The sequence below is a fragment of the Dromiciops gliroides genome, chromosome 4, assembly GCF_019393635.1.
Source record: "Dromiciops gliroides isolate mDroGli1 chromosome 4, mDroGli1.pri, whole genome shotgun sequence".
NCBI lineage: Eukaryota > Metazoa > Chordata > Mammalia > Microbiotheria > Microbiotheriidae > Dromiciops > Dromiciops gliroides.
Window position 1 is genome coordinate 199397893 of NC_057864.1, and position 24141 is coordinate 199422033.

The following is a 24141-nucleotide window of genomic DNA, read 5'->3' on the forward strand; positions in this document are numbered from 1 at the left end:
CTTCTAGGTAGATGTACCTAGGTATACTGGGAAGACCACTAAAATTGCAAGGCAGGAGGCCAGGGTTCTAGGTCTGCCTCTGCTATACTAACTCACTGAATGACCTTGAACAAATCATTTCTCTGGGCCTCAGTTTCCCCATCTATAAAAAGAGATTTGGGAGGAGGGAGGAGGGGAATGAAGGGAACTAGGTGACCTCCAAGGACTTTCCAATTTTAGCATTCTAAATCATAAGATAAGAATCATAAGGCATATGATTCTGATTGGAAGACATGTCTCGTGATGTCACTAGAGGGTCAAGATTAGGGATGGAGGTGGACTTTTCCCTCCTCTGTCCTTCCCGTTCCCCAATATTCCCTGAAACAAGCTCCCTTTACCCTCACACCATGAAGGCTGTTTGTACTGGATCCTGTGGCAGGGTCTCATTTCTCTCTGTCCTCACCAGCCCTTAGGCTCCCTACCCCCAAAACCTGCATTTATCCCCTTCTGGGGCCCGGGGGCATCTTAAACAGGGGGAAAGGAGGAGGTTGGTTCAGAAGAGAGCCTTGAGGGGCAGCTAGGTGGCACAGTGGATAGAGCACCGGCCCTGGAGTCAGGAGGACCTGAGTTCAAATCCGGCCTCAGACACTTAACACTTACTAGCTGTGTGACCCTAGGCAAGTCACTTAACCCCAATTGCCTCACCCAAAAAAAAAAAAAAGAAGAGAGCCTTGAATTCATGAGGATAGTTTCAAAGGCCAGACCTTCCCTTTATCCTCTGGAATCAAGAGTTTGGCAGTGACCACAGTAGCTGTACCAGCTTAAGTCCTATGGGGGTTTAGGGTGATCCAACCCCCTGCATGCCATGTTCCTTCCCCAGGTTTGTGTGTGTGTGTGTGTGCACGCATATGTGTGAGCAGGCCCATAGTGAAGGAATCTCAAACTGGGAGGGACGTTAGAACTCATCTAGTGTAACACCTTCATTTACTTTATTGATAAAATGTTTCGTTGCTGCCCCTTTTGTGCATTGCTGTGATTTCCAAATATTCCCAGACTCCCTTCCTGTTGGCCGAGTCTGACAGTGCAGGCCTCATTCTGCATCTCCTCTCTGCCCCCTAGGAGGCATCCTTGACCTGTAACGACAGTTCTCTGAAGTCATCATTGGTCACCTCATTGATTAGGGGGCTGATGTTTACCGATGATGTTTTCCTTACATTATTAGGGTCATTGCGAAGGTTCTTCTCCAGATCCACATATTCAGCATTGATTATTTTGACATCAGCTTTCTCTAAATTCTTCATATTCATCATTTCTTTGTGGCATAATAATCCATGAAATTCATACACTACAATTTAATTTGTCATTCCTTAAATGATGGTCACCCATTTTTCTCCTAGTACTACCAAAAAAAAAAAAATTCTGCTATGAACATCTTGGTTATATGGGATTTTCCCTTGGGGTATTTACCTAGTGGTGGGTCAAAGAGTATGTACATTTTAGTAATTTTTCTGGTAGAATTCAATTCACAACTCCAACAAAAGAGTATTAGAGACCTATTCTCCTACGACCCCTTTAGCATTTGTCATTGTGGTCATCTTTGCCAACAATATTCCCATTTCATAAAGGAGTAAACTGAGTCTCTGAGAAGGAAAGAGTTTGTGTGTGTATATGTGTATGCATGTTCAAAAGCATGCCTGAGCTAAATCAGGACAAGAGCTGGGTGGTAGGGCTGGCTGGGGGAAGGGCCTGAGCCAGAAAATGGGGCTGACCTTCTGGCTGGGTCTATGCTGGGGGGGGTGGCAGCAGTGATGGTCCCGGGGACTCCTACACCAAACTGTGCTGCAAGGGCTTTTGCATCGACATCCTGAAGAAGCTGGCCAAGGGGGTCAAGTTCTCCTACGACCTGTACTTGGTGACCAATGGCAAGCATGGAAAGAAGGTGCGAGGCATCTGGAACGGCATGATCGGTGAGGTAGGTGAGGCCTTGACTGCAGCCCCCCAGCAAGGTCCCTGGCACATAACCAACACAATCATCTCATTTCATTTTGATCTTTCTTTCTTTCTTTCTTTCTTTTTTATTTTTTTTTATTTTGCTCAGGACAATGAGGGTTAAGTGACTTGCCCAGGGTCACACAGCTAGTAAATGTCAAGTGTCTGAGGCTGGATTTGAACTCAAGTCATCCTGAATCCAGGACCACTGCTGTATCCACTGCACCACCTAGCTGCCCCAATTTAATGTTTCTTTATAGAACACCTACTATATATAAAAAAAGTTTTGAGGATAATTTTTCTTCCCCTAGTCCACATTGTTCAGATGCACAGATCTGCCCATGTCTCTGCTCAGCTCAAAACTTTTAATTGGCTCCATATAATCCAGCCTCAGATAGTTACTAGCTAGTTGACACTAGGCCAATCACTCAACTCCTGTTTGCCTCAGTTTCCTTAACTGTAAAATGGGAAAACTAATAGTACCTATCTCCCAGACATTTATGAAGCACTTACCACTATGCCTGGCACATAGTAGGCACTATATGTATGTGTCATTATTGTTAATTATCATTGAGGCCCTTCCAGGCCCTGGAGGTCCCTTCTTCCCATGACTTGAATCCTGTCTCCTAGGGTCAGGGAGACCAGAGGGCTACCCACCCCACAAAATATGGAGCCTGTATGGCTGAGGCTGGGCTGGGGGCAGGTCTCCTGGGTGGTGTTGTGATTTCCGCTAGAATTTGATTTCTTCCTAGCTTGGTCCTCATTTTGTTGAGACTTTTTTGGAGGAGCTATTGGGATGGGGATAAGGACACAGCTGAGGTGAGCTGGGTCTGTGAGGGCAAGCGTTGGGTGCCCAGATCCTTCCCTTCACCACTCCCCTCTCCCAGGTATACTACAAGCGGGCAGACATGGCCATCGGCTCCCTGACCATCAATGAGGAGCGCTCGGAGATTGTTGACTTCTCCGTGCCCTTCGTGGAGACGGGCATCAGCGTCATGGTGGCCCGGAGCAATGGCACCGTCTCGCCCTCTGCCTTCCTGGGTGAGCTAGGAGTGGGGAGGGAGGGAATGAGGGCTGTCATTTGGGTGCCTGGGGTGGGATTAGAGCGGGGAGGGGCGGGGAGGGAGATGGGCCTGGGGAGATCCTCAGTGGCTGACATCCTTCATCATGGCATGGTGTAAAGAACACTGGAGTTGGCATCGGAGCTTGGGTTCTGACCCTGCTACTTCTACTTGTGTGGCCTTGCCTGAAGTCATCTTAACTCTCTGGGCCTCGGTCTTCTCATCTATAAAATTAGAGATCCAGGAGTTCTTAGCCTGGGAGTCCATGAAAACATTTCAGGGGGGGTCTGTAAAGGTAGATGAGAAAAACACACCATATCTTTCTTTTCACTGACCTCTAACTGAAATTTGGCATTTCCCTGAATTATTCAAAAACAGTTTTTTTCTGAGAATGGGTCCCTGGACTTCACTGGACTGAGGTCCCCTCTGACTGTTATTCTGTGACTTTACTGGCCCTGAGTGGTGAGGAGAGGATTGGGTCAGGCTCCTTCCTCATCCCCTGCTACCAGGGCCGGACACCCCCCTCAGAGTAGTCCTGGGCACTTCTAGGCCCTTGAGGTCCCTTTTCCCAGAATCTTATCAACTGGGGACAGGGAAAGAAGAATGGACAGTTGTCCCTCTCTGCCACCAGGCAGCGGAATGGCCGGGGGTCAGGAAGATACTCTTCTCTATCTCCTCAGGCCCATCAGGAGAAATTGGAAATAGGGCAAGTTCTATCTCAGGCATCTGGCACACTCAAACCTTTTGGGAACAACTTCTCTGCACAAGGGACTGAGGAGGAGTCTCTCTCCCCGATCCAATCCATCCTTCATGTCACAGCTAGACCCACAACACTTATGCAAATGGAACAGGAGTCTAGCCAGCTCTGAAAACAGCCAGGGTACCTGTGCAGGCTCTGAGTCACAGGAAGGACCCCTCCGATACATTTCCCCCCATTTCAGTGATCCCTTATGGCCTGCTGGGTACTTCTTTTTTAAAACTCCTTTGTTTTTTTAAATTCCTTTGTCCAATATTCTTAGAACAAGCACAGCGTGTTCTGCCTGGTAGCAACCCATGTAGAGGGTAGGTGAGCTTGTTCCCTGGACCATATGTTGGAGGGGCCCTTCCTTCTAACTGAAGCGTGTATAAGTAACCTGATGATTTTAAGAAGTAGCTCCTCGGGGGCAGCTAGATGGCTGAGTGGATAAAACATCAGCCCTGGATTTAGGAGGACCTGAGTTAAAATCTAGCCGCAGACACTTGACACTTATTAGCTGTGTGACCCTGGGCAAGTCACTTAACCCTCATTGCCCTGCGAAACAAAACAAAACAAAACAAACAAACCCAAAGAAGTGGCTCCTCATCAGGGGCTTGGCCTCTGCTGTGGACTCCAGCGTCTAGTCCTGTGGTAGCCTTTGTAACCTTCCAAAGCTCATAAGGTAGTGTTACGGTACATTTTGTCTCTGATACTCATTCAGCTAAGATGAGGAGAGAAGAGACAGCAACTAGTCAGCAGAAACATAGGCAGCATGTGCTCACAGCCACATGGTGGCCTGGTGGGGAGATAGAAGGCAGTCTTGGCAGTGCCTATCACGCCGCCCCTCTCCCCACTTGGAGGTTTTCTAGAAGTACTGTTGATCACCAGAGAAGAGAGGTCAGTCTCCAGGAGATCTTCCTGTGCCTTTTGAATTCGATTTTAGTAGTCAATTAAAAGGCCCTTTGTCACTAATTAAAAACCAGATACCTTTGAATACTCTGAATTGGAGGCAGGGTGCCTCCAATCCCCATTCCCTGGAGCAAGCTCACCCTTCTTCCCCATGGCTTGTTATCAGGCAGAGCATGTTATGAACGCTCCAAGGCCTGTATCCTTATTGGCCAGTCCCCCGTTATACACAAATCTGACTGCATCCCTCCTGCGTTCCAAACCTTTTCATGGGTCCCTACTGCTTACTCAGTCACATTCAGACTCCTCAGGCCAATGCCCTTCGCCTCAGCCCTCCGCAATCTGGCACCACCCCAACTTTCCAGTCTCCTTTCCCCTCCCGAACTCGACACTTGAGCCAAATTGAATTGATTTCTGTCCCCAGATCACCTTGTGCTTGCCTATCTCAACACTTTTGTTCATGCTTTGTTCCCCATGCCCTGACTATCGCCCCTCCCTCTCTTGACCTGATGAACTCCTCCCCATCTCTTAAAGTCCAATTCCCAATCCACTTCCCCCATTAAAAAAGCCTTATTCCTCTAGGTCAGTAATGTGCTTTTCCCACTCAATCCCTTTAAAAGTCCTTTTTTTTTTTTTTGATACTCATCTAGAACATTGATTATGTATTCTAGCTAGCCATATAAAGTGTTTGTGTGATATCCCACTATGATGAAGCCCCTTAAGGTCAGCTTATGGTGTCTTCAAGTCAAAAAACCCCAATGTGTAGGGGGTAGCTAGGTGTTGCAGTGGATAAAGCACTGGCCCTGGCTTAAGGGCAAATCCGGCCTCAGACACTTGATGTGTACTAGCTGTGTGACCCTGGGCAAGTCACTTAACCCTCATTGCCTCACAAACAACAACAACAAAAAAAAACAACAACCAAAAACAAACCAATGAATTCAAACCTTAGCCTTTACACTTATTACCATGCACATGTCATTTAAGCTTTCTGTGCCTCGTTTTCCTTACCTATCAAATGGGATGAGTAAAGCTTGCTGTGCCATCTTCACGGGGTTGTTGTGAGAAAAAGTAAAAGCTTTATATGTCTATAAAAATGTGTTATTATTATTATTATTATTGTCAATTTTTGCAGTGCTCTGTCCACAGAGCACACTTAATAAATGCTTGTTGGACGGATTAAATGGACTAACAATAGCATTCGGTCAGTCAGTCAACAGTCATTCCTTCAGTCACCATTTATTAAGCTTTGACTGAGGGCTGGGCACTGTGAAAGGTGTTAATGGACACAAAAAGAACACAAGATGCAGGGACCTCAGTGTTCATCTAGTGCCACCCACTCCTGAAAGGAATCTCCACTATAACCCATCAGACAAGTGGGCCCCAGACCTCCACTATAACCCATCAGACAAGTGGGCACCAGACCTCTGCTAAAGCTTTCACTTTGAAACAGCTGGAGTTGTTAGAGAGTTTCTCTTGAGGAGGAAACCAAATCAGGCTCCTGGGTTAAATGAGCCATTTTATGCAGCACCCTTAACTGTAAGTGTACCCCATGTCTTTACACTTTCTCTCTTGCTCTTGTCAGTAGCTCACACTGATTGAATTAATCATGTCCACATTGAGGAGGCTCAGACATCTATATGTAGCCCTATTCTCTCTCCTGGTCTAATACCAACAGCTGTCTATTGGACATTTCAAGCTGGCTGTCTTACAGGCCTCTCAAATTCAACTTGTCCAAAAAAGAAAAAAACCAACCCCAGAACTCATCATCTTTCCTCCCAAACCCACCCCTCTCCCAAACTCTCCTATTTCTGTTGAAGGTACCACCATCCTTTTAGTCTCCCAGGTTTACAATCTTCATGTCATTTTCAACTCCTCACTCTCACTCATTTATACAGCCCTTTAAGGTTTCGTCTCATTTTAGGGCTCTGGAAGGTCATTGCTATTCTTAGTCCCATTTTACAGATGAAAAAACTGAAGCAGACAGAGGTTGTGATTTGTCCAGGTTCACACAGCTACCAACAGTCTAGGGCAAGACTTGAACTCAGGTCTTCCTAACTCCAAGTCCAGCACTTGGTCACCAAGCTGCCTTGGATATATCTAATCAGTTGCCAGAGCTTGACAAGTCTACCCCTTTTCTCTACTCACACAGCCACTACCCAAGTTTGGGCCCGCACCATGTTTCATATAGACAATATCAGCAGGCTTCTAATTGGTTTCCCTGCTTTGCATCTCTGCTCCAATCTATCTTCCACATAACTACCAAAGAGATTTTACTAAAGCATGGGGCTTACCATGTCGGTGGCCTATCCTATAAATTGCATTGGTTCCCTATTATTTCTATGATTAACTATAGACTCCTCTGGCATTTAGAGTCCTTCACAACCCCGGGGCTAGTCTAACCTTTCAACCTTATTCAAGTATTCCCCTTTGTGCTCGCTACAGCCTAGTCAAACTGGCTTTCTTACTGTTCCCCATACATGGCACTCTATTTCCCATTACCAGGCCTTTGCATGGGCTGGCTCCTGTGCCTAGAATATACTCCAGCTTTACCGTTGCCTCTTAGGATCATTAGTTTCTTTCAAAGCTCATTTCAAGTACCACCTTTTATATCAAGCCCTTCCTAATTCCCCTCCCCCCAGCTTCTTTTTCTTTTTTTGGTGAGGCAATTGAGGTTAAGTGACTTGCCCAGGGTCACACAGCTGGTAAATGTCAAGTGTCTGAGGTCAGATTTGAACTCAGGTCCTCCTGACTCCAGGGCCAGTGCTCTATCCACTGCAACACCTAGCTGCTCCCCGCCCAAGATTCTTTTGCCTTTCCCCTTATTAAGTTTATTTTGTTGTCTCTCTGACTAGAGAAAGTCTTCAACGCCAGGAATGATTTCTCTACTAACTAAAATCATGTCTAGATCACCCCATCCATTATTTTATTTTATTTTTTGGGTTTTGTTTTGTTTTGGGCAGGGCAATGAGAGATAAGTGGCTTGCCCAGGGTCACATAGCTAGTAAGTGTCAACTGTCTGAGGCCGGATTTGAACTCAGGTCCTCCTGAATCCAGGGCCAGTGCCACCTAGCTGCGCCCCCATTCTTAAAAAAAACCCAAACCTTTGCTTGACCTGACTTCTCCTTGATCCTGTTATCTTATGTTTTTCCCCTTTCCTCACCAAACTCCTAGAAAAAAGTTTCCTTATAAATCTTGTCTCTAATCTCTTGACTCAGCCCCTAGTAATCTGACTTCAGACCTTGCCACTCAACTGAAACTGCCCTCTCCAAAGTTCCCAATGACCTCTTAACTACACACAGCAGGTACTTAATAAATGCTTGTTGGGTTGGCATGGCGATTCTCTGAAGGATATGCCAGGAGAAGACAATCTCTGGTAGGTACTCCCTAGGTGGAAAGCTTCTAGTTCAGGTCTGGTGAAGAACTGTGTGCATCTGTTATTCAAGGACCAAACTGTTTGCAGAAGCTGACCAACAGGAGGTTGGTCACTGGCTGATGACTTTTTCCCATAATAATGAAACTGTCTACCAAGGTGTGGAGGGGTCTTGGGCTGTGGGCTTGAGGGCTATACTTTCTGGACAGACTGAAGTGCAGGAGGCTGAGGTGCAGGAGGCTGAGGAAGAGTTTGGGGTAATGGAGATATATCAAAGGGCTGGGTCTGAAGTCAAAGGACCTGGGTTCAAATCTTAGCTTGTCACTTTTATTACCCTGTTGACCTTTGTCACCCAGGTCTCATTTTTCTCATCTGTAAAGTGAATGGGTTGGACTAAATAACCTCTAAGACACCTTCTCATTCTAAATCTATAATCTTGTGATGGATGAAGATGTCTAGAAGATATTCGGGCTATTTGGAGATATCCAAAGGCTTGCAGAAGAGGTCAGGGCTTGAAGTGCATATCTGTGAGTCATAGAGGCCATGGAGTCCAACTCCTTGATTTTAGACATTAGGAAACTGAGGCACAGAAAGGCTAAATGACTCAGGATCACTCGGCTAATAAATGTCTGAAGTGGGATTTGAACCCAGGTCTTCTTGATTCCAAGCCCAGAGTTCTATGCACTATGCCATGCATCTATCTACCTTGAGGTGGCAGTTGATACTTTGAGAATGGAAAAGCCTTAATTCCTTATGGAAGGGGGTAGGGTGGGGGTGGGGATGATCCAAAGGTTGAAAATTGTGCCTTGGAGATTCACCTGTCATAGGCAGGACCTGGAGGAAAAACCTGAGAAGGTTTGTCCTCCCAGCAGAGGGGGAAGGAGCAGTCAGAGAGGTAGGAGGAGAGCAAAGATGATCTTGAGTAGCAAAGGGGAATGGAAAATGAGAGGGCTGTCTGGCAACAGTGCCTTGGCGATATATGTCACAAAGTACTTTAGGAGGACGAGGGAAAGGCTTTTTTACCTGGTGATAAGGGAGTCCCTGCAGTCCTCGGAGAGAACAGATTTAGTTGGGTAGTAGTAGGGATGGTGGTGGTCATCTGCAATGGCCTGAGGAGGCAGACCAGACTGCAAGGGGTCCAAGAGAGATCAAAGGGGGACAAGTGGGGAGAGATTACTCTTTTAAAAAATCTTGCTATGTAAAGGTACTGGAAGGGGACAGACGGTAGCTCCAGGCCACTGTGGAGTCAAAGGCAGGTTTGGGGCTGTGTGTGTGTGTGTGTACATGTTTAAATTCTGGCGATCTGTATATTTAAAGGTAGAGGGGAAGGAATATAATGAAAGTGCACAGAGGCCCAAGGGATGCATTGCCTAGTGAGAGAGAGATGGTGGGAGTCTGGGCGAGGGGAAGTCAAAGCTAAGGAGGCTCTGTTGACCTTCTCTGAGCTCTGCCCTTTCCCCTTTCAGAGCCGTACAGCCCGGCCGTGTGGGTCATGATGTTTGTCATGTGTCTCACCGTGGTGGCCGTCACCGTCTTCATGTTCGAGTACTTCAGCCCAGTCAGTTACAACCAGAACCTCACCAGTGGCAAGAGTGAGTGACCCCTGGCAAGGGGGAGCCAGCGGGGGTGGGGGTGGGGAAGGAGGGCCTGAGAGAAGAGAAACTAATGAGGGGCCATCGAAGACAGGGCCAGTTCAGGACAGCGAAGGAGCCAGCCAATGGGAGTTAGGAATTAATGAAAATGGTAGATCCAATGAAGAGGAGGCCAGTGTGGGGTGGGGGTAGGTACCAAAAGGGAGGGCCCAATGCAGGTAGGAGCTAGTTAAAAGAGGACTGGGGGGCAGGTAGGTGGCACAGTGGATAAAGCACCGGCCCTGGAGTAAGAAGGACCCGAGTTCAAATCTGGCCTCAGACACTTGACACTTACTAGCTGCGTGACCCTGGGCAAGTCACTTAACCCTCATTGCCCCCGCAAACAAAATAATAATAAAAGAATTGGGGGGCAATTACAGGGTGAACCAATGAGAGAGCAGCCATGGGGAGGGGGAGGAGGTAGGCTGGCAAATAAGAGGCTAGTGGAAGAGGGGAGACAATAGAGGCGCTGCTTCTCAGAAGGAGGATCTGTGAAGGAGGGGCTGATGAAAAGGAACCACTACTCCACGGGAGAGGGGAGGGGAAGCTGACGAATAGGGGCCAAGTAAGGGACGCCCCAATGGGGGGGGTGAAGGAGCCAGTGTGAGGTGACAGTGAGGGAGAAGTGGGCTAGTGAATAAGGCCACTGCGGGTGGGGGTGGAGGTGGGCTAGGCTAATGAATAAAGTTGTCAATGGGTGGAAGGGAATCTGTGAAGAAGGAGGGGGCTGGGGGCTGGGGGCAATGAAGGAGGACAGTGAGGGAAGGGGCCAGGCACTGCTGCAAACACAAAGGAAGGAGAGAGCAGGAACTGAACACAAGAGAAATTGGGTGGTGGGGGTGGGGGGTGTTCTAATGGGGCGAGGGAGAACCTGAATGTAGACGTTTGACTCTCCTGCCTAGAAGTGAATAGCATAGAAACGAGACCCTAGATCACGAGTCTGAATGCTTCTGGATGAGGTCTGCTGTGGCTGAGGAGAGGGGAGGGGGGGAGGTGAGCAGGACCAAGGGTGAGGGCTGTGGGTAAGGTGGGGAGAGTATAAGCAAAGGTGTCTTTTGTGAACTTCGGGATGCTCTATGCCTTGGGGTGGATTCTTCTGATTCTTCTGGGAGTTGGGGGATGGGATCATTCTCTCTTCTCCCTCACTTTGGGAGAGGAGGGATTGGGGGTTAAGTTCTCTGGTCCAATAAGACGGGCAGATGTTTACATAGCCCTTTTTAAATCTACAAAGCTCTTTCCATACTTTGTGTCACATGCACCATCAAAAAACCCTTTGGGCTTCGGAGGATGCCCAGAATTTGTAGGTCTCTAGGAAAATTTGGGGGAGGGAGGTACTGGAAGTATTATGCCCATTTTGCAGAAGAGGAAATTGAGGCCCAGATAGGTGAATCTAGGACTTTATCGACTAGAACACAGCATGCATAAGCTATCCCAGTAAAGTGAGGATGTTTCCTGATTGGCTAAGAGGGAGGCGGGGCTTTGTACAATGCCATAATGGCTACTTTTCAGTGATCACCAGTGAGCAAATTCCAAAATCAGCTGGAGAGCAAGAATTTTAGACCTGGAGCCAGCATTCTCTTGGGGAGTGGGGGTGGAGATACTCTGGTCTAGAGGGATTAGGGTCGTAAAGAGGCAAGGAGTCATAACTGAGTAGAATAGCTTAGAACGTAGTGTAGAACTTGGGAGTTGGAGATGTTCCTCTAAATTCTTTGCCTTCTTAAAGCCAGTGGTGGGGGATAGGGAGGGGATGAAGTACTTGACCAGAGCTAAGTGTCTGCATGTAAAGAAAGAGTCGTGCTCACTGTCCTAGTCTCCAGGTTCACATTCCACCTCTATCACCCGTGCGCAGGATCTTGGGCCCCTTCAGCTCACTATTCGGAGCAGGTTCAGGGGACCTTGCCCTTCAGCCCCAGGGCCAGAGACCTCCAAACTCTGGGCATCCTCTACAACCCTGCTTTTGATACCAGGTTGTTCACAAGTCCTTCCTCAGAAGGGTCCCTGGAAAGGTCCCTGCATTCTGGATGCCTTCTCCCCCGCCCCGAGCTTACTGGTGTAGGGGGAGGGTTTCAGGATGGCTGGACTTCCATAGGAGCAGTCTCTCTGCCTGCTATTTGTGAGGAGAGCCAGGAGGACCACTTTTCATTATTTTATCTTATTTTATTTTTTCAGGGCATGAGGGTTAAGTGACTTGCCCAGGGTCACACAGCTAGTAAGTGACAAGTGTCTGAGGCCGGATTTGAACTCAGGTCCTCCTGAATCCAGGGCCAGTACTCTATCCACTGCACCACTTAGCTGGCCCACCACCTTTCATTATATTTTGAAACTTTCCCCATCACTGAACTCCATCTCAAAACATCAAGCCTCCTGAATTCTTCCGTCTCAGTGTTCAGAGATGTCCTATACTCAACCCCTAACTAATTTTCAGCTACTGCCATGGAACTGATGCCTTGAACTGGGTCTGCTGCTGTGTCCTCTGGAATAGAGGAGTACATCCCTAGGGCTTAGGGAAAGAAGCAGGGATGTAAATGCATAGTAAGGCCTGCCTTAGAGTCAGTTAGATCTGGGTTCAAGAATAGACTGTGTGAACCCTAGACAAATCACTCAGTGATATGCTTTCAGTGAGAGTTCTTAACCTCTCAATGCATGTTCTCTCTCTTCCTCTCCTCTCTCTGTCTCTGTCTCCCTCTTTCTCCCCCTCCACCACTCTCCTCTCCATCTTTCTCTCTCCCCCCCTTCTCTCCCCATCTCTTTCTCTCTCTCCCTCCATCTCTTTCTCTCTTCTCTCTCTTTTTTTTTTTGGTGAGGCAATTGGGGTTAAGTGACTTACCCAGGGTCACACAGCTAGTAAGTGTTAAGTATCTGAGGTCAGATTTGAACTCAGGTCCTCCTGAATCCAGGGCCAGTGCTCTATCCACTGCACCACCTAGCTGCCCCCTCCCTCCCTCTTCTTTCTCTGTCTCCCTCTTTCTCCCCTCCATCTTTCTCTCTCTCTCCCCTCTCCCCATCTGTATCTCTCTCTCCCTCCATTTCTCTCTACCCCTCTATCTCTTTCTCTCTCTTCTCTCCCTCTTTCTCCCCCTCCCCCTCTCTCCACCATCTCTCTCTCCCCATCTGTTTCTTTCTCTCCCTCCATCTCTCTCCCCCTCTGTCTCTTTTTCTCTCTCCATCTCTTTCTCCCCCTCTGTCTCTCTCTGTCTCCTCTCTTTTTCTCTCTTCCCTTCCTCTCTCCCCTCTCTCCCTCCATTCCCCCCCCCCACAGGTCTCTCTCTCTCTCCCTCCCCTTCCATCTCCCTCCCTCTCTCACTATAAATTGCAGAGAGCACGGACAGAGGTAGTTTCCTCAAAGGGGAGGTCACAGCCTGATCCCTATCTATAGGGAAGAGGCAAATTCAGAAACTATAAAAGCAAGATGGTCATAAAAGAAAGCTACCCAGCCTCAAGGTAGGGAATGCTTGGCCTCTAATATATTCTTAGTCTTCCTCTGCCTGGCATGGCCCATCCTAGCTCCAGTTCTTGGCTGGAGTTTCCTTTATACACCTCCCTCCCAACTTCTCCCCTCTCCCATCCTCCCTACACTGCCCCCCTCCATGATAATGATGTTTTGTCTGTCAAAACATGCTGAGCCAATTTTGAATTTTTTTGTATTTGAGCTAATTAGATTAAGCTCCTTCTCAGTCAGGAATCCCCCCTACTACCAAGGAGGGCTTGTGGGTACTCTACCCGTATTACTAACTCAGCTAACTATTAGATATGGGGAAGTGGTGGTGGTGGGGGTATTGGAGAAAACAATCTGTGTAGGGAATTTCCAGTGTTGAAACTTTCCCTGATGTAGATAAGCACCTAATTTGCAACTTATGGTCATAGATCATTACTTGAGGGACACTGAGAGAGAGGTTAAGTGACTTGACCACAGTCATATAGTATGTATCAGAGGTAGCATTTGAACCCAGGCCTTCCTGACTCTATGACTTCATCCTCCTGATTCCAGGACTGGCCTTCTATGCATTATGCCAAGCTGCTTAATAACAGATAATAATAGCTCTCATTTCTATAAGGGTTAAAGGCTTTAAATTTTTAAAAGCTTTTTTTAGGGGCAGCTAGGTGGCGCAGTGGATAGAGCACCGGCCCTGGAGTCAGGAGTACCTGAGTTCAAATCCGGCCTCAGACACTTAACACTTACTAGCTGTGTGACCCTGGGCAAGTCACTTAACCCCAATTGCCTCACACACACACACACAAAAAGCTTTTTTTAAAATTACAAGCCTGCAAGGTGGAAACTGCAAGTAATAATTATTCTCATGTATACAATAGAAACCCGAGACTCAAAGAGATTGAGTGATTGGGTTGTAAGAGTTGAGCAGGTGTATTTCCTCTCCCTTTGTGCAAAGTAGAGAAGGGGGCAAAAGAAAAAAAAAACCACACACAGTTTTTCCTGCCATTTCAAAAAGAAAATCCGAATAATTCAACTCAATATAATGGCCATCCCCCAGAATCCATCTGCAAATTGTGGAGGCTGATCTCTACAGTCTCTTCCACCTCTGAATTCCATGATTTTACGAATCTGTTTTCTACCGACTGCCTCCCCCTGGCTCCAAACAACAACAACAAAAAAAACAAATTATAACCATCTCAGAGCTATAATACTTGAGGTTTTCTGGTTTGGGGGAAGGAGGTAGGGGAGGGGAAAGGGGAAGTGAAGTCAGTTCCTTAGCAGCTGGTGTTTGGTCCCCCCATCTCATTGACCTTTCACCCTTCCCCCTCCCCCACACAGAGTCTGGGGGTCCCTCCTTCACTATTGGAAAATCCATTTGGCTGCTGTGGGCTTTGGTCTTCAACAACTCGGTGCCTATTGAGAACCCCCGGGGCACCACCAGCAAGATCATGGTACTTGTCTGGGCCTTCTTTGCCGTCATCTTCCTGGCCAGCTACACGGCCAACCTGGCCGCCTTTATGATTCAGGAACAGTACATCGACACGGTGTCTGGCCTCAGTGACAAGAAGGTGGGCCTGACATGGGGCAGAGGGTGTGGGGAGAAAGGGGGACAAAAGAGAGTGGAGGTGGATTAGGATAGGAGAGAAGGAAGGCTGGGAGTGGAAGAGTTTGGGCATCAGATGAATCGAGAGCCGAGCTGCCCATCTCCACCTCACCTCCAAGTTCTACCATCTCCTCACTCATAGGGGAGGCTTCTTGCCAAATGTCCAGGCGCCTGGGAGACAGATCCAGACAGAGGCAGTTCAGGCAATAGAGCACGGGCAAGGGGGCTGTGGAGTCTTTTGTATCGGTAGGACCCCAGCCCTGTGTGACTCACCCTGGCCTGTGTGACCAGGTTTTCAACCCCCTCCTACCACCCTTTAATCAGGGACCCTTAGAGGCAGTGTAGAGGAGAATAGTTGATAGAAAGAGGGAACCACAGCTGGTGGGCAAGGGCTTTGGGTGGGGTGGTCTTCAGGGTACCCCCCCCCCCGAGGAGTGCATGGATGTGGTGGCTTCTCCCTTGAAGTTCCAGAGGCCCCAGGACCAGTACCCTCCATTCCGATTTGGCACGGTGCCCAATGGCAGCACAGAACGCAATATCCGAAGCAACTACCGAGATATGCATAGCCACATGGTCAAGTTTAACCAGCGTTCAGTTGAGGATGCGCTCACCAGCCTCAAGATGGGGTAGGTCACCATGGCCTTCTGGGTCCTCCAAGCCTCAGTCCCCATCTTCTTCCCCAAGGCTTAGCATCTGACCCTCCATTCCCTTGGTCCCTTGGGATATGTTTCACCCCCAGTGAGCCTTAGTTCTTTTCCCCTTTTTGATCTCTTGAGGTGCCCTAGTGTGGAAGGGTTGAGGAATACCCACCTGAGTTACCTGTGGGACCCATGGTGGTGGGGTGCGGGGGTGACTGTGAGGAGGAATGCAGTCTTGTTCCCTGGAAGGAGGCAAAGAAAGAACTGTGGGGCTGGGGTGGGGGAAGGGGAAGGAACATGTCCTATTTGTACCAGGGCTTGCTCCTTTCCTGGCATTATCTAACCAGTGTCCACCTAGCTGAGGTCCCTTCACCCTCTGGTGCCTACTTCTGGCGCCGAGCATTCTGCCTGGTTCTAGGAAACTGGATGCCTTTATCTATGATGCTGCTGTTCTCAACTATATGGCGGGTAAAGACGAAGGCTGCAAGCTGGTGACCATTGGGTCAGGCAAGGTCTTTGCCACCACGGGCTACGGCATTGCTTTGCAGAAGGACTCCCGCTGGAAACGAGCCATTGATCTGGCGCTCCTACAGTTTCTGGGGGATGGTGGGTAGCGAGGGGGCCCTTCAATAGCCAGGGTGGGGCCCACGGCTGGGAGATGGTTGCCCAGCAGGCTGAAACTGCTGGCTTTGGGCTCCTTGGGCACCAGCTAAGAAGCCTGTGCCCAGCGGGCTGCTGGCTTCTAACTCTCATCCTCTGTCACTCTTCCTTGTGCTCAGCTCACTTTTCTGATCCAGGTCCTGCCTCTCTCCCTGCCATCCTGGTTCTGCTGCACTGGGATACAAAGGAGGGTGGAGAACGGGAACACTCCTAACCTTTTTGTGGTTATGGGGAAATCAGCTCGGGGAAAGCAGTTTGGTCTGGGGGGGACCCATGAAGAGACTTAAGTGAGCATCATGGAGCTAATGGCTGAGGTCTACTCCCTCAAAGAATAGGCCATGAGGTTCCAGGGGCCATGGGAGACCATCAGGGTGGAGAGGGCAGGATGAAGACAGGAAGAAGCTGAAGAGACAGCTAGGGCAAGGGGCCACAGCACCCCTCCCCACAAAGGTCTATGGATAGATTTCAGGGGGCCAGTGAATGGGAAAAACCTACAATTTAATTTTCATTAACCTCTAACTGAAATTTAATATTTCTTTCAATTATCAATAATTTTTTAAAAAAGACATTCTGTGGTACAGTGGATAAAGCACTGGATTCAGGAGTACCCGAGTTCAAATCCGGCCTCAGACACTTACTAGCTGTGTGACCCTGGGCAAGTCACTTAACCCCAATTGCTTCCCCCCCACCCCAACAAAAAAAGACATTCTGAGAAGGGATACACAGGCTTTCCTATTACCTCTTTTTTTTTTTTTTTTGTGAGGCAATTGGGGTTGTGACTTGCCCAGGGTCACACAGCTAGTAAGTGTCAAGTGTCTGAGGCCGGATTTGAACTCAGGTACTCCTGAATCCAGGGCCGGTGCTCTATCCACTGCACCACCTAGCTGCCTCTACACAGGCTTTCCTATACTGCCAAAGGGGTCCATGACACTAAGAAATGTTAAGATCCCCAGAATGAGAGGCATGGTGTGTGAGGAAGGGGGTGAGGAAGTCTGGTTCAGAAGGGACTGAGGAGAGCTCTGAGCCCTGGACACCTCCTCCTCCATCCAGCTTTGACCTCATTGCTCCTGCCCTCTGCCCGTGAGGCTGACTTCTCTAAGGGAGGCCAGCTTCCATATTATGGCCATCTCTGTTTCTTCCCTTTGGTGGATTATCTGTGGTTACTCCATGGATACCACCTCTGAGTCACAGAGCAGGGGGCCAGGCCCAGGGGAAGCTGGGTCAGGCCTATAGAAGGCCCAGAAGTCTCAGGCTGCCTTTCCGGGTCAATTTCTGTATGATTAGATAATCCATTTCTGGGGGTGCCTGCACACTGTCTCTTGAGCAGCAGAGGGATTCTGGGGATGTTTTGTTAAGCACCGTTCCTCTCTTCTGCTAAAGTTTGTTTCTGAGCACTGGTCTCCCCAGCTCACCCAGGCTAGAAGTCCCCATGCTGATTGTCACGGGAGCTTTGATCTGACCTGGGCGAGTTTGCCCCTCCTTAGGAAGCCTCATGGACCCCCACTGACGGGGGCTCACTCATCTGGTGCCAGGATTAGTTCAGACACGAATCAGCTTTAACCCTCAGAACTCCTGAGCTCAAGAGATCCACCATCCCAGCAGCAAGGATTACAGGCAGGCACCACCATGCTAAGTCTCCTTCCCAAGGATTGTGAAGGGGCTCGAACTGAAAGCAATCAAAGATTGGTTAAATTTAACTGGGGGTGTGCTCGCTTTGGCAGCATGTATACTAAAATTGGAATGATACAGAGAAGATTAGCATGGCCCCTGCACAAGGATGACACGCAAATTCATGAAGCGTTCCATATTTTTATGCTTAAAAGTCTAAAAAAAAATATTAACTGGGGGTTCTTTATCAGGGAAAAGAGGAGACAGGGTGGATGTGATGACTGTCTTCAAGTCCTTGAAAGGATGTTACCATCAACGGGAGATTAGATGTGTTTTTCTTGGTCCCAGACAGCAGGAAGACAGGTGTAAAGAGGCAAATTTAAATTTTGGCTTGTATCAGGAATGCCTTCCTGTCAGAACTGTCCAAAAGTGGAATGGCTGCCTTTGCAGGGAGTGGGCAGTGGCTCGTTGGCCACCTATCAGGTCTGCCGTAGCGGGGATTCTTGTTCAGGCCCAGGTCGCCCCAGATGGCCACCCCATGTTGGCTTGGGTAGACGAGTAAAGGGGGAAGGTGACGGTGGTTGAGGAAGCTTTGACCTAGCTTTGACCTGTCCCTCTCCAGGGGAGACTCAGAAGCTGGAAACAGTTTGGCTATCGGGCATCTGCCAGAACGAGAAGAACGAGGTCATGAGCAGCAAGCTGGACATTGACAACATGGCGGGCGTCTTCTACATGCTCCTGGTCGCCATGGGGCTGGCGCTGCTCGTCTTTGCCTGGGAGCACTTGGTCTTCTGGAAGCTGCGACACTCTGTGACACCTACTCCAAGGCTGGACTTCCTGTTGGCCTTTAGCAGGGTAGGTACTTGGGTGGATCAGCCCCGCCCTCAGCCCTGCTCCCCTGTCCTGACTGGCACCACCCTGGTGCTTGCAGAAGGGAGCCTATCATGCTGGGATCCCCAGGGCTGCATGGAGAGGCTGAGGGCTGAAAACTCAGGAAGTGTGGTCTTCTCCCTTCTGCTCCAGCTCCGAACCCACACTTCTGCAGGGGTAGCCTCTTTGGCTACTGGTGCCCACTGGGCATCCTCACCACCTTCTTCCTCCCTTCTGGCTCAGGGGATCTACAGCTGCTTCAGTGGGGTACAGAACTTCAGTAGCCCCACGAGATCCCCCAGTCCGGACTTGACGGCAGGCTCAGCCCAGGCCAATGTGCTCAAGATGCTCCATGCTGCAAAGAAGATGGTGAATACAGCGGGTGTGGGAAGTTCCCTGGACTGTGCCACTCGTACCATTGAGAGTTGGGGCAACCGCTGTGAGCCTCCGCCGTCCACCTTCTCCCTGCGAAACCCCCAACTGCTGCTACAGAGTGGGACACTGAGCTTGCCTGGCAAAGCCACCAGAACCCCAACTCCATGGCCCCCAATCCCCAGGGGAGGTCTCCGAGACCCTGGCCACAAAAGCCAGGGTGGGGCAGGGGACCTGATGGTTCGAAGGGTCCTTCAGCCCCTTGCCCATGTTGTTTCACCTGCCCTGCCCCTGCCTGACATCTCTCAGGCACCTGGGTGCCCTGGCAAGGGCTCTCCCCGACGAATGGGCTCAGGACATGGAGGCAGGCTGTTCTCAGCCTCAGCGGGGTGCCAGCCCCCTGAGTGCCCCCTCTCACCTGCTCCCTGTGCCCACGGGTCCTTCCTCTGGGCAGACCGGACAGGCCGCCCCTTTCTCCCACTTTTCCCAGAACCCTCAGAACCTGAGGACTTGCCTCTTCTGGGACCCGATCAGCTGGCTCGACGGGAGGCTCTACTCCGCTCAGCCTGGTCCCGTGGGCAATGCCTGCGCCAGGGCTCCTGGCCAAGGTCCATGCCTGAGCATTGCTACCAACCTGGCCTGATGCCACCGGCGGCCTCGATGCCTGCCCTGTGCCCTTCCCAGGCTGTCCGGACTAGGGGGAGCCCTTCTTGCTCTGGCACTGATGCCCGAGTGGCATGGAAGCGCTTGGCCCAGGCCCACTCCCTTCGGCTACCCTCCTACAGGGAGGCATGCCAGGAAGGGGTACCTCCTGGTGCTCCCACTGTGCTGCAAAGACAATCCTGTCTCAATACCTGTGCCCCTCTGCCACTCTACTGGGGGCCTTTATGTCCACATTCCCCATCCTGTGCCAACCAGGCCCCCTGGCTCGCTGAGACCTGGGGATCTCAAAAGCACAGGGCCAGGACTCTGGGGGGGCTGGGCACTGGCTACAGGGATAGTGGAGGGTGGGGGGAGTCGAAGGAGGCAGGGGTGAGAGCCTGCAGAGCACACAGTCCCCTGGGGCCCTGCAGCTGGAGACGGGTCTCCAGCTTAGAATCCGAGGTGTGAGCTAGCCCTGTGTTCCCTTACCACTCACTACCTGGTGGGTACTATTGGAGGAGACTTTGGCTAAAGAGCTGGCAGGAGGGGTTCTCCTGCTGGATCTGCCCCAGGCAGAGGCAAGTGGGCTCTTAATTCTGGGTCTTTCAAGGGATAGCCAGGCACTCATCCTAGACTCTGCCCTGAGTAGTGTTATACAGACTGAATATCCACGTCTTCCATAGGCATCCCTGTGACCCCAGAGGAGAGGGTTAGGGAGGAGTTGCCATCTCTTTGTCTCACCCTGTGTCTTCCATCTTTGCATTCTCTGCCCCCGAGAATGGAAGTGGGGGGAATGTCAGAGTCACAGGGACACCTGGGTCTCCCCAGAGGGGGCTTCTGGATTCCCTGTTACTAGGCAGTTGGGACTGGTCTGGCTCCTTCACTGCTTTGGACTTGGGAATGAGAAAGCCTGGAGGCAGAGAGAGGATTGTGGGAAGAATTTTCTCTCCATCAGACTCTGGGTTATTAAATATAGTTTGAGAAAGACTGGACCCTGCCTGCCTTATATCATATAGCCTTTTCTCAAGCTTTGGGACTTGCGTATCTTGGTGGCATCAAGAGTGAGCCCAGGTATGTCACCAGACAATGTCCAAGCCATCAGATAACCACTTCTTCCTCCCTTGTTCCCATCCCTTCTCTGTGGGAAGGTAACCTGGGCCTTCACCAGGGCTAAGAGATGGGGTTTGATGGACTCTGAGAAGGCCGCACTGCTCTGCCACCATGCCCCAAATCCTTCTTTAGAGATCCATCTCGGGGGCAGCTAGGTGGCGCAGTGGATAAAGCACCGGCCCTGGATTCAGGAGGACCTGAGTTCAAATCTGGCCTCAGACACTTGACACTTACTAGCTGTGTGACCCTGGGCAAGTCACTTAACCCCAATTGCCCTGCAAAAAAAAAAAAAAAAAAGAGATCCATCTCTTTGGATTAGAAAGCAGTCACCCTAAAGGGAATGGATGTGGGGGCTGTGCCCATAGAAGGCAGTCGCAGGTACACCACACTGGCAGACACAGCACTGGGGAATAAGAGCAGCAATAGAATGGGGAAACTGGTCATGCCAAAGACAAAGCTTGCTCAGCGCCAGGACGTGAGGATTCCCCTGCAGGAAAGGAAAGTGCCCCTTAGTGGGTGAGAATCTTCTTGCTGAGGAGTACATCCATGGAACTTGACCCTCCATTTTTCTTCCAGTTGCCCCTGGCAATTGGTGGTGGTAGTGGTGAGAGAGAGAAAAAAAGAGACAGAGATAGAGTTAGAGACAGAGACAGAGAGAGACAGAGACAGTCAGAGAGAGAGAGAAAAAATTAGAGAGACAGAGTTAGAGAGAGACAGAGACAGAGACAGAGAGACAGAGTGACAGAATGAACAGCCCGGGAGGTTAAGACATTTGCCCAATGGTCACACAGCTAGTTAGTGTCTGAGGAAGGACTCGGCCCCTGGTCTTCCTGAATCCAAGCCCAGACCCTGAAGCATTGCATTATGGTCCCTCTAACATGACAAACAATATGCACGTCATGCATTGACAGGTGATGTAATCACTGCTGAGCAGAGGGGCTCTGGGTCTTTAAGGGAATGTTTGTGGTTCCCTCTCCAGGCAGGGCACGTGGTAATGAGGGAAACAGGAAGACTGGGTGGCTTACCTGCTTACCTAAGGCTTCCTTCTCTCACTCTAGGGTGGGAGAATAAGGGTTTGGGTTCTCTGAAGCTGCTCCCGGCTTAGCCGGCCGCACGGCCTTCAGCTCTGCCCACCTGTCCCCCCAGGCCCCTCTCCCAGAGGTCATATCCTCCCTCCCCACCTCAATCTTTCCGGGAGGGAAGCAGATTGGGGAGCCGGCCTACAAGCACCAAATGACACCCCAGCCAGTCACTTCTTTAGGCTGAGCTGGCTCCGCCTACCCTGGAAGGCGTTGGTTGGGAGAAAGAACACAAGGCATGGATGACAGTTCTAGGGGCAGATTCAGGCCCGGAGGGTCATCTGTATCTTTTTACAGCAAAGGAAAATGAGGCCCAGAGAGCTGACACGATTTGCCCAAGACTCTCCATGGCAAATCTGGGATTTGAATCCAGACCTGCTGACTCCAAAACCCTCCCAGTCTCCATTGCATCATGCCCTCTCTCCAGAGTCAACAGCTTCGGAAATCTTCACAGAGATCCTGGGAGCGGGGCTTGGGGTCTGGCCAGAGGACCAGGCCAGAAGGCAAAGGCCCAGGGCCCTTCTGGTTTCTCTAAGTGCGCCCTCAGGAGTAGAATCTGGTGGATTCCCCAGCAGCACCTTTGGAACCCCAATGCAGGCCTGGTGGGGAGGGGTTGTGGCTAGCTCAGCCAGCCATGCTCGAGCCTTTAGAAGTCATCTAGAACATTTACATCGGGCTTCCTCGTTTTACACTGAGGAACCAAAGCCCAGAGAGGGTCACGTCCTATCCAACATCACACACCTGCCTGGTGGCACTACCAGGACGGGAACCCAGATCTCCTTACTGCCAGCCCAGTATCGTTTCAACTGTGCCATGCCATTTGAGGAGTGTAAGAAGAGGGGGTGGTATTGATTGGGAAGGTTGGGGGGAGAAAAGGAATTGGCAGAACCTGGAGCTGGAGATTTTCACAGCAATCTTGGGAATGAGAATCTGAACGGCTGTGGTCTGGGCATCGAGGGAGAAAATGTCTTGGTATTCAGCCCCTAGTCTGGTGTGCTCCTGGTGTGCGACATGACAAATGGCCCTCGGCACAGGAGCTGGTTGTGGTGATGGATGATGGTTCTAGGGATGGGAGGAAGCAGTCAGGCAGAGCCGGTGCTTGTCTAAGGTCCCAGATAGTCCTTAAATCTCTCCCTATAGAAAAGATGGCTAGATTTGGGGTTGGAGGGCATGAGATCGGATTCTGGTGCGGCTATTTTACCTGGGTGACCTTGGTCAACTCACTCTTGGGGCCTGTTTTCTCACAGTAAAATGAAGGTGCTGGTCTAGGCGACCCCTAACTTCTGGTGCTCTAAATCTACCCCCACAGCTGCAGTATGGGAGCCTGGCCCATCGTTGCCTCCTCTGACTCTACATTCTAGGTTCCGTTGCTGGGGGGTAGGAAGCTGCTGGGGAGGTTAAGGGGAAATAGAGGACTCTTTACAGCACTCCTCTCTGGCTCTCTGTCCAAGCTCATTCACAATAGCTGGAAACAATGAAAAGCCAATACGAGCCCTGAGTGATCGGCTCCTGGAAAGAGGCTCCTAGCACTGGGGATGGGGCCTCAGGACCACAGGGTCACAGCACTCTTTCCATTACACTACAAGGGTGCAGGGGCTCCCCAGGCCTCTGCAAGAGAAGACCAAGGTTAAGGCTTTACACAAGGACACCGAAAAGGAGGCAGAGACAGTGCTGAGGAGCTGATCATGGACAGAGCATCGGACCCACCGCAAAATAGGTTCCCACCTGCAGAGAGGCAGGCTGAATCCTTCCTTCCAGTCAGCACTTCCCACAGCACTTAGACAAGTAGGGGCTGATGGTATTTTTTTATTTTTGCGGGGCAATGAGGGTTAAGTGACTTGCCCAGGGTCACACAGCTAGTGTCAAATGTCCGAGGCCAAATTTGAACTTGGGTCCAGGGCTGGTTCTCTATCCACTGCGCCACCTAGCTGCCCCCCTATTGATGGTATTTTTAAAGATCTTTGAGGAAAGATCGTCCCCAAGTCACCTTCCATCAAATGCCACAGGGGCAGCGAAGGCTTCCCTTACATTCCCCAGGGGAGCAAGGGAGATGACGCTCAAAGGACCTTCTGACCTTAGGAGAATCTGAAGTTGGCTAGAGGGGGCAGGAAGTATGGTGGTATCAAAGTTCTAGCAGGTCCCTGTACCTACCTGAGCCACATTAAATAGCCCCATTTATTAAATTAGGTGTCTTGGGGAGAGATCCCTGGCCCCAGGGATATGAATTTGATCCGAGATCAATCAACAAGCATTCATTAAGTCCTCATATGCCAGGAACCATGCTAAGAGCTGGAACTATAAAGAAAAACCATAGCCCATAGGGACAGCTGGTATAGTGGGTTTGGAGTTGAAAAGACCTGAGTTTCAAACTAGCCTCAGTCACTTACAAGCTATGTGACCTTGGGCTAGTCATTTAACCTGCATATGCTTCATTTTCCTCAACTGTAAGAATGG

At 50.0% G+C, this 24141-nt stretch overlaps 1 protein-coding gene and 1 non-coding gene across 7 annotated transcripts in view; both read left to right on the top strand.

Annotated features, from left to right (window-relative positions):
• The window catches only part of GRIN2C (glutamate ionotropic receptor NMDA type subunit 2C), a 32633-nt gene extending 12148 nt beyond the window's left edge, over positions 1-20485 (top strand). For 4 of the 6 annotated variants that reach the window (XM_044005288.1, XM_044005287.1, XM_044005284.1 and 1 more), the window contains exons 6-13: positions 1783-1951; positions 2856-3009; positions 9508-9633; positions 14444-14673; positions 15174-15334; positions 15765-15952; positions 18237-18469; positions 18728-20485. In XM_044005288.1, coding sequence (XP_043861223.1) covers positions 1783-1951; positions 2856-3009; positions 9508-9633; positions 14444-14673; positions 15174-15334; positions 15765-15952; positions 18237-18469; positions 18728-19966 — 2500 coding nt within the window. In that variant the 3' untranslated portion in view covers positions 19967-20485. The remainder of the gene's footprint in view (positions 1-1782; positions 1952-2855; positions 3010-9507; positions 9634-14443; positions 14674-15173; positions 15335-15764; positions 15953-18236; positions 18470-18727) is intronic. The other 2 variants (XM_044005286.1, XM_044005285.1) reach the window with 2 other exon arrangements.
• LOC122726870 lies at positions 17712-17818 on the top strand. Its single transcript, XR_006352863.1, has one exon. It is a non-coding gene; the product is annotated as a U6 spliceosomal RNA (small nuclear RNA).
• Positions 20486-24141: the final 3656 nt, after the last annotated feature.